The sequence below is a fragment of the Erinaceus europaeus genome, chromosome 1 (genome assembly GCF_950295315.1).
Source record: "Erinaceus europaeus chromosome 1, mEriEur2.1, whole genome shotgun sequence".
Taxonomy (NCBI): Eukaryota; Metazoa; Chordata; class Mammalia; order Eulipotyphla; family Erinaceidae; genus Erinaceus; species Erinaceus europaeus.
This window is the reverse complement of record NC_080162.1, coordinates 203,396,056-203,410,678: the sequence shown is the minus strand read 5'-3', so window position 1 is coordinate 203,410,678 and position 14,623 is coordinate 203,396,056. Positions and strand designations below refer to the sequence as shown.

The window sequence follows — 14,623 nt, the reverse complement described above, 5'->3', positions numbered from 1 at the left end:
TCCACCTTGGTGAAGAGGGCATGGCTAGCATGGCTTCATAGGAGCTGTTCCACACAAGACACAGCGACACACCACCCCGTCCTACCTCGGTGAGGAAAAGGATAGTTTTGATGGTCAGGCTGACTAAGATGCTGCCAACCTAAAGACCAAGGGATGTTCCATCCTGGACCACTGTGGTCTCTTCACAGCCCAAATGCAAGGGAGCACCCCACCCAGCCTCCATTAAGCATCACTGCCCTGTGGAGGTGACACCGGGCTGAGATGGAAGATGAATTCAGCATCCAGAAGTTGAAACTGTGTTTCTTCATCAAGGTAGGAGCAAGGGTTGGCTGGTTTCCACAAAGCGGCAAGATCCCCCAGAAAAAAGAGTGTCTCCAGCCTCGTGTCCTCAGCGTAAGAGGGTCAGGACTCACCCAGCATGCAGAGAGGCTTCCTGGCAAACCTCAGCCTTCCCCGCCAGCCTTTGTAGCGGCAACAACATCCAGCGGCCCAGATCCTCAGTGCAAACTCGGCTCCAAAGATGAAAATAGCAAATGTCTCCTGCGTTGAAAAACATTCGGAGAGACACGGATGAACGGAGGCCCAGTTGTCTGGAGCTCGTGGCTTCTGTTATGGAGAACTGAGCTTCCACTGTTAGTGCAAGTGTTGAGGTGGGGGTGGGGCGTGGGGAGAAGGGCTCATGGGTGTTGTCAGGTAGGGTGGGCAGCTCTGGCTTCTGCTCTGATGTGCTAACTGTCCTGAAGGTGGTTGTGTCTGGCAAGCCTCTTTTATTCTATGTTTTTGTATTCCTGGATCATTCATGGTATTTCTTTAGAGGCTGAGCAGTGGCAAATTCAAAGGAGTGCGCATATGACCACGCACAAGGACCTGGGTTCAATTCCCTGGTCCCCATATATGGGAGGAAGGGGAGGTGTTTATAGCAGTGGGGTCCTGCTGATGTTGTCTCTTCCTCTCTTTTTCTTTATGTCTCTATCAGGAATAAAAGGGAAGAATGGAAGAAGGAAGGAAGGAAGGAAAGAAAGAAAAGGAAAGGAAGAAAGAGAGGAAATAAGTGGCTGTGAGAAGTGGTAGAGTCATGGTACTATCGCCGAGCCCCAGCGATGGCCCCAGTAGGAAAAAAAAAATCCTTTCATGCACTACAAGTTCTCAAGATGTACAGCTGGGTTGAGGGAGATGTAGCAGTGATATCATGAGTATGCTCTGGTTTTTACATTGACCTTATTTGTGCCCTATTATTCTTAATCTGGAATAATACTTTCTGTGGTTTTTTTTAATGGACCACTTATTGGGGAGACATTGACTTACGAAACTGTTGCCATCACAAGTGAAAAGTTCCTGACTTTCCCATCATAGGGGTCAGCAATACTGTTCCCTACCAGCTTGCCTTCTTCTACCCCTGCCGTTTCAGTTCCTTCCTGTCTCATCCTCCTCCTCTCCTTCATCTTCCCCCTCCTCCTCTTCCTCCTCCTCCTCTTCCCTTCAGGCTTATCGCTGGGGCTCAGTGCTTGCACTACAAATCCACTGCTCCTGGCAGATATTCCCCCCTCCCCTTCTCCCCCTTTGTATAGGAAAGAGAAAAATTGAGAGGAGTGGGGATAGGAAGGGAGGAGAAAGACACCTGCAGACCTGCTTCACCACTTGTGAAGCTTCCCCCCTGCAGGTGGGGAGCGAGGGCTTGAACCCAGATCCTTATGCTGGTCCTTGCGCTTAGTACTACACGCACCTAACCTGGTGCACCACCGCCTGGATCCTCCTGTCCCCTCTTTGTAGAGTTCTTGGGCCTGCTGCAATTGACCACAGCTGGTCTGGGTTTCACTTAGTATTTTCTCTTTCTTTTTTTATCAAGCTCCACCCAGGACTGAGATCAGGTGATGGAGTAACGGTTTTTACATTTTTAACCTGGGATGTTATTCCCCATTCTGTCTATAAACCTAGCAGACCCTGCTAATCTATCCTGCTCTTGCTTGCTCTTGAATGTGGCCCTGGTTAGAGAGTCTTGAGAGTTCCCTCCTCGTCCTCACCATGAAGTCCCCCCAGTTCAGTCTGCCCCAGACCAGCTCCACAGCAGGTCTGTGATCTCACCAGTAAGAGAAGCCAGTCTCCAGAGACAGTCTCGTACTCCTTGAACGTGGTCAAAACTGCAAGAATCAAACAGCCCAGAACAATCAGGAACCTAGAGGAGGAAGGAAAAAGGACACTAAGAAAGAGTCCCAGCAGTATGGAATTACACCCCTGCTACGTCATAATTCTGTAAATCAATATAAAATCACTAATAAAATTAAAAAGAAAGAGAGAAAAAAAAGAGTCTGAGAGTCTTGGCTTAATCTAAGTCTAGTCTGGGAAGTTGTCAACCAGAGAGAAAAGCTCGACTTCCATCTGTAAGGTGAATTCAGGAAGAAAAGTCCACGTTCTCTGCCACGCTGGGATACAGACCCAAGCCAATGGCCAGCAGAGCGCCCGGCAGACAGTCAGCCTTCAGTAAGTGTCCGTTACTCAGACCCAAGCCAATGGCCAGCAGAGCGCCCGGCAGACAGTCAGCCTTCAGTAAGTGTCTGTTACTCAGATCCAAGCCAATGGCCAGCAGAGCGCCCGGCAGACAGTCAGCCTTCAGTAACTGTCCGTTACTATCTTGCTGTGATTCCACAGCAGCTTCTCAGGTGCCTCTTTTACTCCCAAAGACAGTGCTGCTTCTGAAGATGTTCAGATTGGGACCAGGTGGTGGAGCACCTGGTTAAGTGCACACACTGTGGTGTGTGAGTACCTGGGTTCAAGCCCCTGGTCCCTACCTGCAAGGGGATAACTTCATTGAGTGGTGAAGCAGGGCTGCAGGTCCCTCTCTCTCTCTCTCTCTCTCTCTCTCTCTCTCTCTCTCCTCCTTCTCCTCCCCTCTCAGTTTCCATCTCTGTCTAATAATAAATAAATAAGATTTAAGAAAGATGTTCAAGTTAATAAAACTTAGCCCTCACTTTATATTTATTTTTCATCGCCACCATGGTTATCTATTTTGGGGCTTAGTCTCTGAACGATGAACCCACTGCTCCTGGTGACCATTTTTTCCCTTTTTCGTCTCTCTTATTTGATAGGACAGAGAAACATTGAGAGTGGGGTGAGGGTGGGTAGAGAAGGAAAGAGATAAGGAGATACCTGCAGCCCTGCTTCACTGACCATGAAGCTTTCCCCTTGCAGGTGGGGCCAGGGGTTTGACCCTGGGTCCTTTCAAATGGTAAAACATGCACTCAGCCAGGTGTGCTGCTGCCTAACCCCGCAAGGCCCTATTTTCCAGGACATCCAAGTACAGCATGTATGGCATGTTTTGTGTGCACAGGATTGACAGCCCCTAGGGGTCTGTGGTCAAGAGTTGGAAGGACGCTGAGACTTGGCTGGCAGTGACTAGTTTTTCTAGCATACTTCCCACATATGTGTGTTGATCTGAAGTCTGAGCCCCTAGCCACATGCACACGTAGAGATAAAAAGTTCAAAGGCACAGAAACACAGGTTTGTTTATTTTTTATCTGCCTTCACAGTTATTGCTATGTGCGCTTAACCTGGTGAGCCACAGGCCAGCCCCCCTTTAAAATTATTTTACAACAGCCAGTGGATAGCCAAAGCTCCAGGCCACTTTGTGAGACGAGCACATGTGGAAGACACAGACTGTCAGTAACGGAGCCATACACAGCAGTCACGTGCTATTAGAACCTGCTGCCTTTAGGTTCCATTGCTTGACCCTACGTTTGAAACCACAGAATCACTCAAACCACTGCTTCCTGCTTCTTGCCCTCACACCCCTTTGCATCTGAAACTCCTCATGTTTCATAAACCTTGATAATAAAGGGACGCTGCCCCCCAGGGGAAAAGCCTTTTGCTGGCCTGAATCACTCCTGTGGTGATGAGGATCTGGGGAAGGTCACCTCCTGGCTCTGAGTTAGACACAGAACTTTCTAGTGTCTCTGAATAACCTTCTGGCTATCCTGCTGTCTCTGGCCATGACAACACGTCTGGGATGTTAGGGGCTCACGGTACAGCTGTTGACACTTGGGTAAAATTCCTCATCTCACCATGCTAGGTATCTGCCACCCAGAGATGCCCCTTCCCCTGGGACCTGCAGAGAGAGCTGGGTTTGTGCTGAGAATCTGGGAGATGGATCTCCAAGGTCCCTGCGATCTTTGCAAATAAATCCAGCCAGGGTCAAAGATCCAGACATTAAAGCAGGCATGTGTCTACCATCATCTTCAACTGTATTCCCAAATTTGGCTATTTTCCACCATAATGCTCCAGGACCTCAAAACCACTCCCACCCCCATGCATCCCTGCCCTCCTTCTCCAGAGTCCTTTGCTTTGGTGCAATAAACCAAACCCAGTCCAACTTCTGCTTTTTAAAAAATGGCGCAGTGGGTTAAGCGCATGTGGCGCAAAGCGCAGAGACCGGCGTAAGGATATCGGTTCGAGCCCCCGGCTCCCCACCTGCAGGGGCGTCGCTTCACAGGCGGTGAAGCAGGTCTGCAGGTGTCTATCTTTCTCTCCCCTTCTCTGTCTTCCCCTCCTCTCTCCATTTCTCTCTGTCCTATCCAACAACGAATTGCGTCAACAAGGGCAATAATAATAACCACAACGAAGCTACAACAAGGGCAACAAAAGGGGGAAAAAATGGCCTCCAGGAGCGGTGGATTCATGGTGCAGGCACCGAGCCCAGCAATAACCCTGGAGGAGGAAGAAAAAAAAAAGAAAAAAAAATTTTAAAATATTTATTTATTTTCCCTTTTGTTGTCCTTGGTGTTTTTTTTTAAATTGTTGTTCTTGATGTCATTGTTGTTGGATAGGACAGAAAGAAATGGAGAGAGGAGGGGAAGATAGAGAGGGGAGAGAAAGACAGACACCTGCTGACCTGCTTCACTGCCTGTGGAGCGACTCCCCTACAGGTGGGGAGCTGGAGTTGGAACCGGGATCCTTATGCCGGTCCTTGCACTTTGCGCCTCGTGTGCTTCACCCGCTGTGCTACAGCCCGACTCCCCAACTTCTGCTTTGTGCCGCCTTTTCTGTTCTTGTTTCTCAGCTTCTGTCCATGAGTGAGATCATCCCATATTCATCCTTCTCTTTCTGGCTGATCTCACATCACAGGAACCCTTCAAGCTCCATCCAAGATGAAGTGAAGAAGGTGAACTCATCATTCTTAATGTCTGAGTAGTATTCCGTGGTGTATATATAACCCCAAGCCTGTGGACATCTAATTTTTGACAAGGGAGCCCAACATATTTAATGAAGAAAGAAGAGTCTCTTCAACAAATGATGTTGGGAAAATTGAACTGCAGCACGCAGAAGAATGAAACTGGAGAACTACATCTCACCACACACAGAAGTAAACTCCAAGTTCACATAAAGGATTTGGATGTTAGACCAGAAGCCACTGAACACTGAGAAGAAAACAAATCTAGATCAAAAAGAGCAGAGCTCTTTTTGATCTAGATTTCAAATATGGCTTCAACGACTCAGTTCTATTCTCAAGAAAAGCAAAAGGAGGGGGTGGGCAGTGGCACACTGGGTGAAGCACAAATAGTATGAAGCCCAAGGACCCACTGAAGGACCCCAGTTTGAGCCCCCAGATTCCCATCTTGCGGGGGGGGGGGGGGCTCGCTTCACAAGCAGTGAAGTAGGTCTGCAGGCCTCAATCTCTCTCTCCCTCTCTCTCTCTCTCTCAAGCAATGAAGCAGGTCTGCAGGTCTCCCTCTCTCTCTCTAACCCCTCCCTCCCACTCTTTTTCCCCCATCCTCTCTCAAATTCTCTGTCCTATCCAAAAAAAAAAAAATCAACAAAATGACCACAGGAGCAGTGGATTCACAGCGCAGGCACCAAGCCCCAGCAGTAACCCTTGATGCTAAAACAAAACAAACAAACAAACAAACAAACAAACAAACAAGCCAATGGGAATCCATCAAGGTGAAAAGGTTCTGCTCAGAAAAAGAAACCGCCATGCATCATCAAACACAGTTGACTTCACTTCCCACCGGCCAGAGTCTACAGTATCAGGCCTCGGCCAGCAGAGGGCAGCAAATACACACACAGCAAAGGGAACTGACAATAATCATTCATTTATAAACTTAAACACATCAAGACAGCTCTCCTCTATCTGACAAGGGAAAACACTCTTCGAGCTCTTGCACATTGCAAGTTACTCTTAAGACAGTAAGAACCTGGTTCCAGACAGGCAGGACAGACTGCCAGGTTCCTGGAGGTGCCTGTGGCCAAGGACCTTTTGCTCTACAGGCATTTCCTCCCACCTCAGTGATTTTTTTTTTCCCAGCTTCATCTCCTGTCTTGTCCCACTGCTCAGTGATGCCTCTCCACCTGGCACCTGTAGGAGAGAACTGGATCCGTGTGGGAATCAGGGACGCTGCTCTCCAAGGTCCCTGCTATCTTTGCAAAGAAATCCAGCCAGAGTCAAAGATCCGGGAATTAAGCCAGGCTTTCTCCTGCATGCGCTACCCTCATCTTCAACCTCTGCCCCTACAGTTAGATTTGAAGGAAGAAGACTGAGACAGGACTGGGTTGTTTTTTCTTTTTCTTTTTAATTTTATTTATAAAAAGGAAACACTGACAAAACCGTAGGATAAGAAAGGTACAACTCCACACAATTCCCACCACCAGAACTCTGTATCCCATCCCCTCCCCTGACAGCTTTCCTATTCTTTATCCCTCTGGGAGAATGGACCCAAGGTCATTGTGAGATGCAGAAGGTGGAAGGTCTGGCTTCTGTCATTGCTTCCCCGCTGAACATGGGTGTTGACAGGTGGATCCATACTCCCAGCCTGCCTCTCTCTGTCCCTGGTGGGGCAGGGCTCTGGGGAGGACTTGGATGCTTTGCAGTCACAAGTTGTGTCTGCACCATAAGACCCAGGCGAGTTCCAACAAGGACTTTTTAGTTCAGGGTTGAGGGACCCTGAGACCAAATTTCTGACAGTCTTGAAGGTACTACGCTTTTGCAAAGGCAAATGCACTGAGACTTATTGTTGTGCAGGCCCCTGCTATGCTCCACTGCTGACACTGTGGTCTATTTACAGAGTCACTGTTTTGCCTGAGACCCGCCCTGCCTGCAGGCTATTGGTTAATCCCACTGGTTAGAACCTTCGCAACAGCTGCTATGGAAGCTTTCTATCTTCACACTCTTTTCTCCATCCCCTTTCCTTTTCCCACTTGGCACTTCTGGTTAAAGATATATATATATATAAAAGGGTGTTGTCTCTGATCAATAAAGGCATTGCGTTCCTGCTCTGCCATGAGTTCCTGGTTTCTCTCCCACATCCCTGAGTAAGCAGCAGCCCAGGTTGGCTCCGGTCGAGTTCTCTCCAACCCAGAGAGCACGCGCCCAGGAAGAAACACCCTCACGCTAGCCCGACAATTGATTCTGATAGGAAACAGAAGTCTCTACTGCTTTGGCACCCAAACATGGTCTCCCTTTATGAGGACAACGCTAGGCCGTCTGGGAAGGGCACACGCCACGGAAAGATATTCCCCTCAGAGCGTTCATACACTGCAAGACAGGATGTGGCACAACTCTAAATTGTATCTGACACTCCTTTTTTACTTTATACACCCTTTGCTCCTGAAACAACATGGCACCTGGATTCTCACTGCACAGACTTGAGCAGGGGCTCAGAAAGAATATGGAAAGGGGCAATGTTGCTGGGCCGGGTCCTGTGCTGAGAGTGGCCATGGCGACTTGAGCGAAACTCTCTCGTACAAAAAGGCCAGTTCAGAGCACACTGACACAGCTCATGGCAAGGCCATCTCCTCTCTTCCTTGGAGCACCCAGTTTAGGAGAGGAAAGCTCAAATGAGGCCTTGGCTAACTCCCGTCACTCTGTAGAAGTCCTAGACCCCTGTCCAACCTGGGAAGTAGTGCAGTGGACAAAGTGTTGGACTCTCAAACAGGAGGTGTTGGTTTGATGCTCAGTACTGCACATGCCAGAGTGATGCTCTAGGCCCCTCTCTTTCCCTGTGATACACACATTAATTTTTTTTTTAAATTCTTAGACCAAGAGAAGGAGGCCACAGACAAACTATTTATTTTACTTTTAAAAAATAGCTTTAACATCTTTATCTTATTCGCACACTATACTTCAGACAAGTGGTTAATATCAAACATCTATAAAGAACGACTACAACTCAACAAAAAGAAACAGAATAACCCCATTAAAAGGTGGGCAGAACATATGACTAGATGTTTCTCTGAAGAAGAGATACACGTGATCACAGACAGACTCTAACTTACTCATCATCAGAGAAATGCAAATTGAAACCACACTGATAATCCACCTCATGCCTGTGAGAATGGGTTCCATCAATGAAACAAGAGAAGTGCTAGAGAGGATGTGGAGAGAAGCTCTACCGCGTTGCTGGTGGGAGTGCTAACTTGCGGGTCTTATGCACAGACAGTTGACCCCCCAGAAGCCTGTCTGTTAGTTTCCCCTTGGCATGTCGGCCATTGTGGTTGAGCAAGATGGGCCAGAGTACACGGGGATATTCTGACCTGCCTGTCAGTCTCACCGCAACACCTCACCCCTCCTCCCATTGTCAGGCTCCACTTCCTTTAAGTCTCTATTTCCCTGTTTCAGTGTCACCCTCTATACCTTCTCCTTGCCTCGCTTTCTCTTCCCTTATAAGGAGATACTGGTCTCATTGGTTGGCTTGGCTGCCACACAACTACCCCTTGATAAACGTGTAACGAAACAATAAAGTGCTCTGTCCACTGCCACAGTTGGGACATATGCTGAACAGAGTGTTATGCAGCAATAAAAAGGGGTGACATGTGTCCTTTGGGATAACATGGGTGGAACTAGAGAAGGTGATGCTCACTGAAGCCAGTTGGGGGTGACAGACACCTACAGGATGGCTTCACTCATATGCTGAACATAGACAACTGAGTATAAGAATATGAAAGAAACAAAATACCCACCTACTTCCAAGACCATGAGAGAACTATGTTATCTATGGGAGTGGGGATAGGGACACTGACTTTTGATGATTTGAATATTGAAAACAAACTATTTGTTGGATAGAAACAGCCAGAAGTTGAGAGAAAGGTGGGTATAGAGAGGGAGAGAATGGCTGGGAGGTAGTGCACCGGGTTAAGCACACACAGTATGAAGCTCAAGGACCCAAATAAGGATCCTGGTTCGAGCCCCCGGCTCCCCACCTGCAGGGGGCTCACTTCACAAACAGTGAAGCAGGTCTGCAGGTGTCTATCTTTCTCTCTTCCTCTCTATCTTCCCCTCCTCTCTCAATTTCTCTCTGTCCTATCCAACAAATAACAAAAATATCTGCAGGATCAGTGGATTTGTAGTGCAGGCACAGAGCCCCAGTGATAACCCTAGAAGGAGAGAGGGATGGACAGAGAGATGAACAGAGAGATACAGAGAGAGACTCCTGCAGCCCTGCTTCACCACTCATAAAACTTTCCTCTGCAGCTGAGGACTGGGGGCTTGAACCTGGGTCCTTGCGCTCTGTAACACATGTGCTCAGCCAGGTGTGCCACCACCCGGTCTTAGAGCCCATGGGCACCCTCTCCTTATAGCCCATGTCTATGTTTAGTGACTGGGATTGTCTATGGATAGTCTTTCTGGCTATGTGAAGGCAGGCTGGAGTCTTCTAACTTTCCAGGTGCCAGTGACACCACCACCCACCTGTCCGGCTCTGGCCGTCCCCACAAGTCCTTGCTCTCTGGCAGAGACACAGTCCCTCAACCTGCCACGGAGTTCCCAGATGCACAAGAATGCCCCAATGGAGGCCACAGGCTTCCTCAATCCCTAGGAGTCTGTGCAGAAAAGGGTGTTTGGATCGTGTCCTAATGCAAGTGGCTCCAGTTCCTTGGAGCAAGGCAGGCAGATGATCATGGTTTGCTTGCATCCCTACTAGGACGGATGTTCAGGCTGCCTGGAAGTCTGTGCTGAAAAGGATAGGACTTGCTGCCAGGTGAATTAGGGGAGGGAGTATTATTAAATTAAACAGTTAAATAGTTATGTCTGTCACAGGTGCAGGAGTGAACCAAAAAGCCACTCTGTTGGAGCCCAGACACGAGGGTGCAAGTCAAGAGCTCAGATAAATCTTCTAATGCTTCCTTTTCCAGACTCGACTCAGACCAAGCTCTCCATCCAAATTTGATTAACAAGAGCTTTCAAGGAGCCACAAGAAGAACCTATGCTTAGCGCTTCACCTTGCGGAGAGAAAATTTGTAAAGCAGAGGTCCAGGGGCCCCTGCTGCAGTCCCAAGATGCCTCACTGCAGAGCCCAGGTGAGCACCCTGGTCTCCTTGCTCCAGGGGCATCCTCCTCCTCCTCTCTCTCTCTCTCCTGTGTCACGGGTGCATTACAGGGTGAGTGTCCTTGATGAATATTTTCTGCTTCTCTTTTACCTGGTTGCAAGGACCCTCTTCTCCTTTTTCCTACGTATGATATTTATTTATTTTACCAGAGCATTGTTCAGCTCTGGCTTATGGTAGTGCAGGGGGATTGAACCTGGGACTATGGAGCCTCAAGCACAAGAGTCTCTTTGCATCACCATTATACTATCTATCCGACCTTACAACTACCCCCTTCTAATAAACTCTATCAGTAGTGGGGCAATGCTGAAATACAGCACAACAGAAGCATTCATGGAACTTGAATCAAACCAAGGCATTTAGCTCTCCCTTTGAGAATTGGTCTAGCTGTCCCCAATTTAACATGAATTCATTTCTCTCCCCAAGTATGTCTTGCGTGTCTTTGTCTAAGAAGTTGGCTGTGGCTACAAACTCTGTCATTGGACATCAAGGTCTAACACCAATATGAAAAGCCAGTATAAGATAAGTTTTTTATATATATATATTTATTTATTCCCTTTTGTTGCCCTTGTTGTTTTATTGTTGTAGTTATTATTGTTGTTGCCGTTGTTGGATAGGACAGAGAGAAATGGAGAGAGGGAGGGGAAGACAGAGAGGAGGAGAGAAAGACAGACACCTGCAGATCTGCTTCACTGCCTGTGAAGTGACTCCCCTGCAGATGCGGAGCCGGGTTCGAACCGGGATCCTTATGCCGGTCCTTGTGCTTTGCGCCACCTGCGCTTAACCCGCTGCGCTACAGCCCGACTCCCATAAGATATGTTTTTAAATAACTCACAATAGCTCTACTTCTTGAAAGTAGACAAAAATCATGACGAGGTGACTCAGGGATTGGCACAGTGGATAAAGCATTTAACACTCAGGCATGAGGTCTTGAGTTTAATCTCCGGAATTATATTTGCCAGAATGATGCTCTAAGTTCATTTTTCTTTCCTTCCTTCCTCCCTCCCTCCCTCCCTCCCTTCTTTCCTTCCTCTCTCCATCCTTCCCTCCCTTCCTCCCTTTCTTCTTCCCTCCTTTCCTTCCTTCCCTTCTTTTTTTCTTTTCCTTTCTATATTTATTTATTTATTCCCTTTTGTTGCCCTTATTATTTTATTGTTGTTGTCACTGTGAAGCGACGCCCCTGCAGGTGGGGAGCTGGGGGCGGTAACCGGGATCCTTACGCAGGTCCTTGTGCTTTGCGCCACCTGCGCTTAACCCGCTGCACTAGCGCCCGACTCCCCTTCTTTTCTTTTTTTATAGAGTCCTTTACTTTGGTGCAATACACCAAACCCAGTGTAAGTTATGCTTTGTGTTTTCTTATTTTTCAACTTCTTTTTAAATTTATTATTAGTGATTTAATAATGACCCACAAGATTGTGGGGTAAGAGGGGTACAGTCCATACAGTTCCCACCACCAGCTCTTGGCAGTTTCCTCAGACCTGGGATTCAACACTTAGGTCTAGTAAACCAACAGAGTAGCGTCTGGGTCCCATCCTCATGCACTGTGCCCTTTATATTTTGTCAGCATTTGGCTATGTCTGCAAGGTACTGCTTATTAGTATTCTCAGAGCTATTCAGTCTTCTAAAACAATGCCATCTATTTAGCAGGGAGTTGGGCTGAAGAGCTGGAGGGGATGGAGGCTGATCACAGGGTTTTCAGCCTTCTCCAGACCCAAGAATTTCTGTTCTGGGGGGCCAGATGATAGCACACCTGGTTAAACACACACATTACTGTGCACAAGGACCCGGGTTCAAGCCCCAGATCCCCACCTGCAGGGGTGGAGAAGCAGGGCTGCAGGTGTTTTTCTGTCTCATTTCATCTCCACCCCTCCTCTGTCTCTATCTAATACTAAATAAAAACATAAATAAAGGTTAAGAATGTCTGTTCTGGGGGTCAGATGGTAGCACAACAGGTTGAGTGCACATGGCACCAAGAGCAAGGACCGGCATAAGGATCCCGTTTGAACCCCCTGGCTCCCCACCTGCAGTGGAGTTGCTTCACAAGTGATGAAGCAGGTCTGCAGGTGTCTTTCTCTCTCGCTCTCTATCTTCCCCTCCTCTCTCGATTTTTCTCTGTCCTATCCAAGAATGACAGCAATAACAACAACAACAATGATAAACAACAAGGGCAACAAAAGGGAAAAAATAGCCTCCAGGAGCAGTGGATTCATAGAGCCCCAGAGATAACTATGGAGGGGGAAAAATAAGAATTTCTGTTCTGTACCTTTGCCATCCACACCGACATCGTCATCAGCTGAAACAGCCAACATGCCATGGACACTGCCACCCACATCCCCTCCCTTGTTCCTGCTTTTGTTTGACACGACTTGACAGAAGCCACACTGCACTCCTCTCTCGACTGTCCAGAGACAGAAGTCACTAGCTCTGTGGTTGGCTCCAGTTGGGACCCCAGGCCAGAGTGAGGGGCAGCATTAGTGTCAAGTGGGGCCAACCAGTGACCAGAAACGGCCACCTCTGTTGATTGCTCTTACGTCCTCAGTCATGCTGTGTCTCGACCCGCATTGAGATATTAAAGGAGGCCATGGTCAGCCTGGCCCTCGACTCCTCCTCTGTTCCAGTGGCAACGGCTGCATCATTTTCAGTGTGATGCTTGCACAGACGAAGCATCTCCTTCAGAAACTACCTGAAGCACTAGCCACCAGTAGGCACTTCTCACCTTGCTTCCTTTTAGTTTTACAGACTGTCCTCATGTGTGGGAGCTACTCTCTGCTCTGATCCGGCTTCCCAGCCCTATTGTCAACTCTGACACCATCTTCTTAGACAAGACTTTTAGTCCACCTGCATGCTAGCTACTGGGCTCAGGCAAAAATGACTAAAGTCATGGGACCCTTGGAACATACCTTACTAGCTTCTTCCCACACAAAGACCTCTATTTTCATCTGCTTTATTCCTTCCTTTGGGCTCCTGTTTAGTGAACAATTTGTCCTGCTTTATGTCTCAGGGCCTTTTAGCCACCAAGTTGCAGATGTTACTATGACAGCATCTTGACCTCCCTGGGCAGAGGACCTCACCAATATGTCCTAGAACCTCCCCTCCCCAGAGCCCTGCCCCATTAGGGAAAGCAAGAGACAGGCAGGCTGGGGGATGTGGATCCACCTGCCAACACCCATGTCTAGCAGAGAAGCAATTACAGAAGCCAGACTGCTCCCCATAAAGAATTTTGATCCAGACTCCCAGAGGGATAAAGAACAGGGAAACTGGGAGTAGGGCTGTAGCGCAGCGGGTTAAGCACAGGTGGCGCAAAGCACAAGGACCGGCATAAGGATCCCGGTTCGAACCCCGGCTCCCCACCGGCAGGGGAGTCGCTTCACAGGTGGTGAAGCAGGTCTGTAGGTGTCTATCTTTCTCTCCTCCTCTCTGTCTTCCCCTCCTCTCTCCATTTCTCTCTGTCCTATCCAACAATGACGACAACAATAATAACTACAACAATAAAACAACAAGGGCAACAAAAGGGAAATAATAAATAAAATAAATATTAAAAAATTAAAAAAAAAAGAACAGGGAAACTTCCAATGGAGGGCATGGGACACAAAACGCTGGTGGTGGGAACTGTGTGGAATTGTACCCCTGTTATCTTACTATCTTAATCACTGTTGAACCACTAACAAAAATAATAAATACATTTAAAAATTATGCTCAGAGGGGAGAGCCCAAAATTGGCTTTTAATGGTCCATAGAAGAAAAATCAATTATTTAAAAAAATGCTCCCAAGTTTGTGAAATGAGGCAAAGAAAGTCTTCCTCATAAATAATCACATACTGTCTCCATCTGCATCTTTGTGGATCTCTAGAGCAGACCCATACCACCCACAGAGCCACAGCTGTGTGATTCAGATGCAGTTTTCTGAACATCTAAATCAGAGGTGAGCACACGATAGCTCTTGGGTCAAATCCAGCCAGCTGTCTACTTTTGTAAATAAATCTCGGTGGACCGCAGTCATACTCGCCTGATTATATCTCATCTGTGACACAGCAGCAGAGCTAAACAGTTGCCCACAATCCAAAAATATTTACTATCCCTCTCTTTAGGGAAAAAAGTTTGCCAACTCCTGATCTAAACTAAGAATCTAAGACAATTTAATATCACCTGAAGATATACAATTTGTCTAAGGCAGTAGAGAAAATAGTCCCTGCCTCATGAATAAGTAGACAATAAGAAGAAAGGAGAGGTGGGGAGGGTCTGGTGGAGGTGCACAGGCATCTCCATGCACAAAGAGCCGGGTTCCAGCCCGCACCGCCCACCTGCAGGCTGAAGC

General features: G+C 47.8%; 1 protein-coding gene across 1 annotated transcript in view; it reads right to left on the bottom strand.

Moving 5' to 3' along the window:
* The window catches only part of KCNQ3 (potassium voltage-gated channel subfamily Q member 3), a 382,118-nt gene that overhangs the window by 52,471 nt on the left and 315,024 nt on the right, over nt 1–14,623 (bottom strand). The window contains exons 2-3 of the mRNA XM_060201221.1: nt 2,083–2,173; nt 414–540 (exon numbers count right to left, since the gene is read on the bottom strand). Of these exons, the coding sequence (XP_060057204.1) occupies nt 414–540; nt 2,083–2,173 (218 nt within the window). The remainder of the gene's footprint in view (nt 1–413; nt 541–2,082; nt 2,174–14,623) is intronic.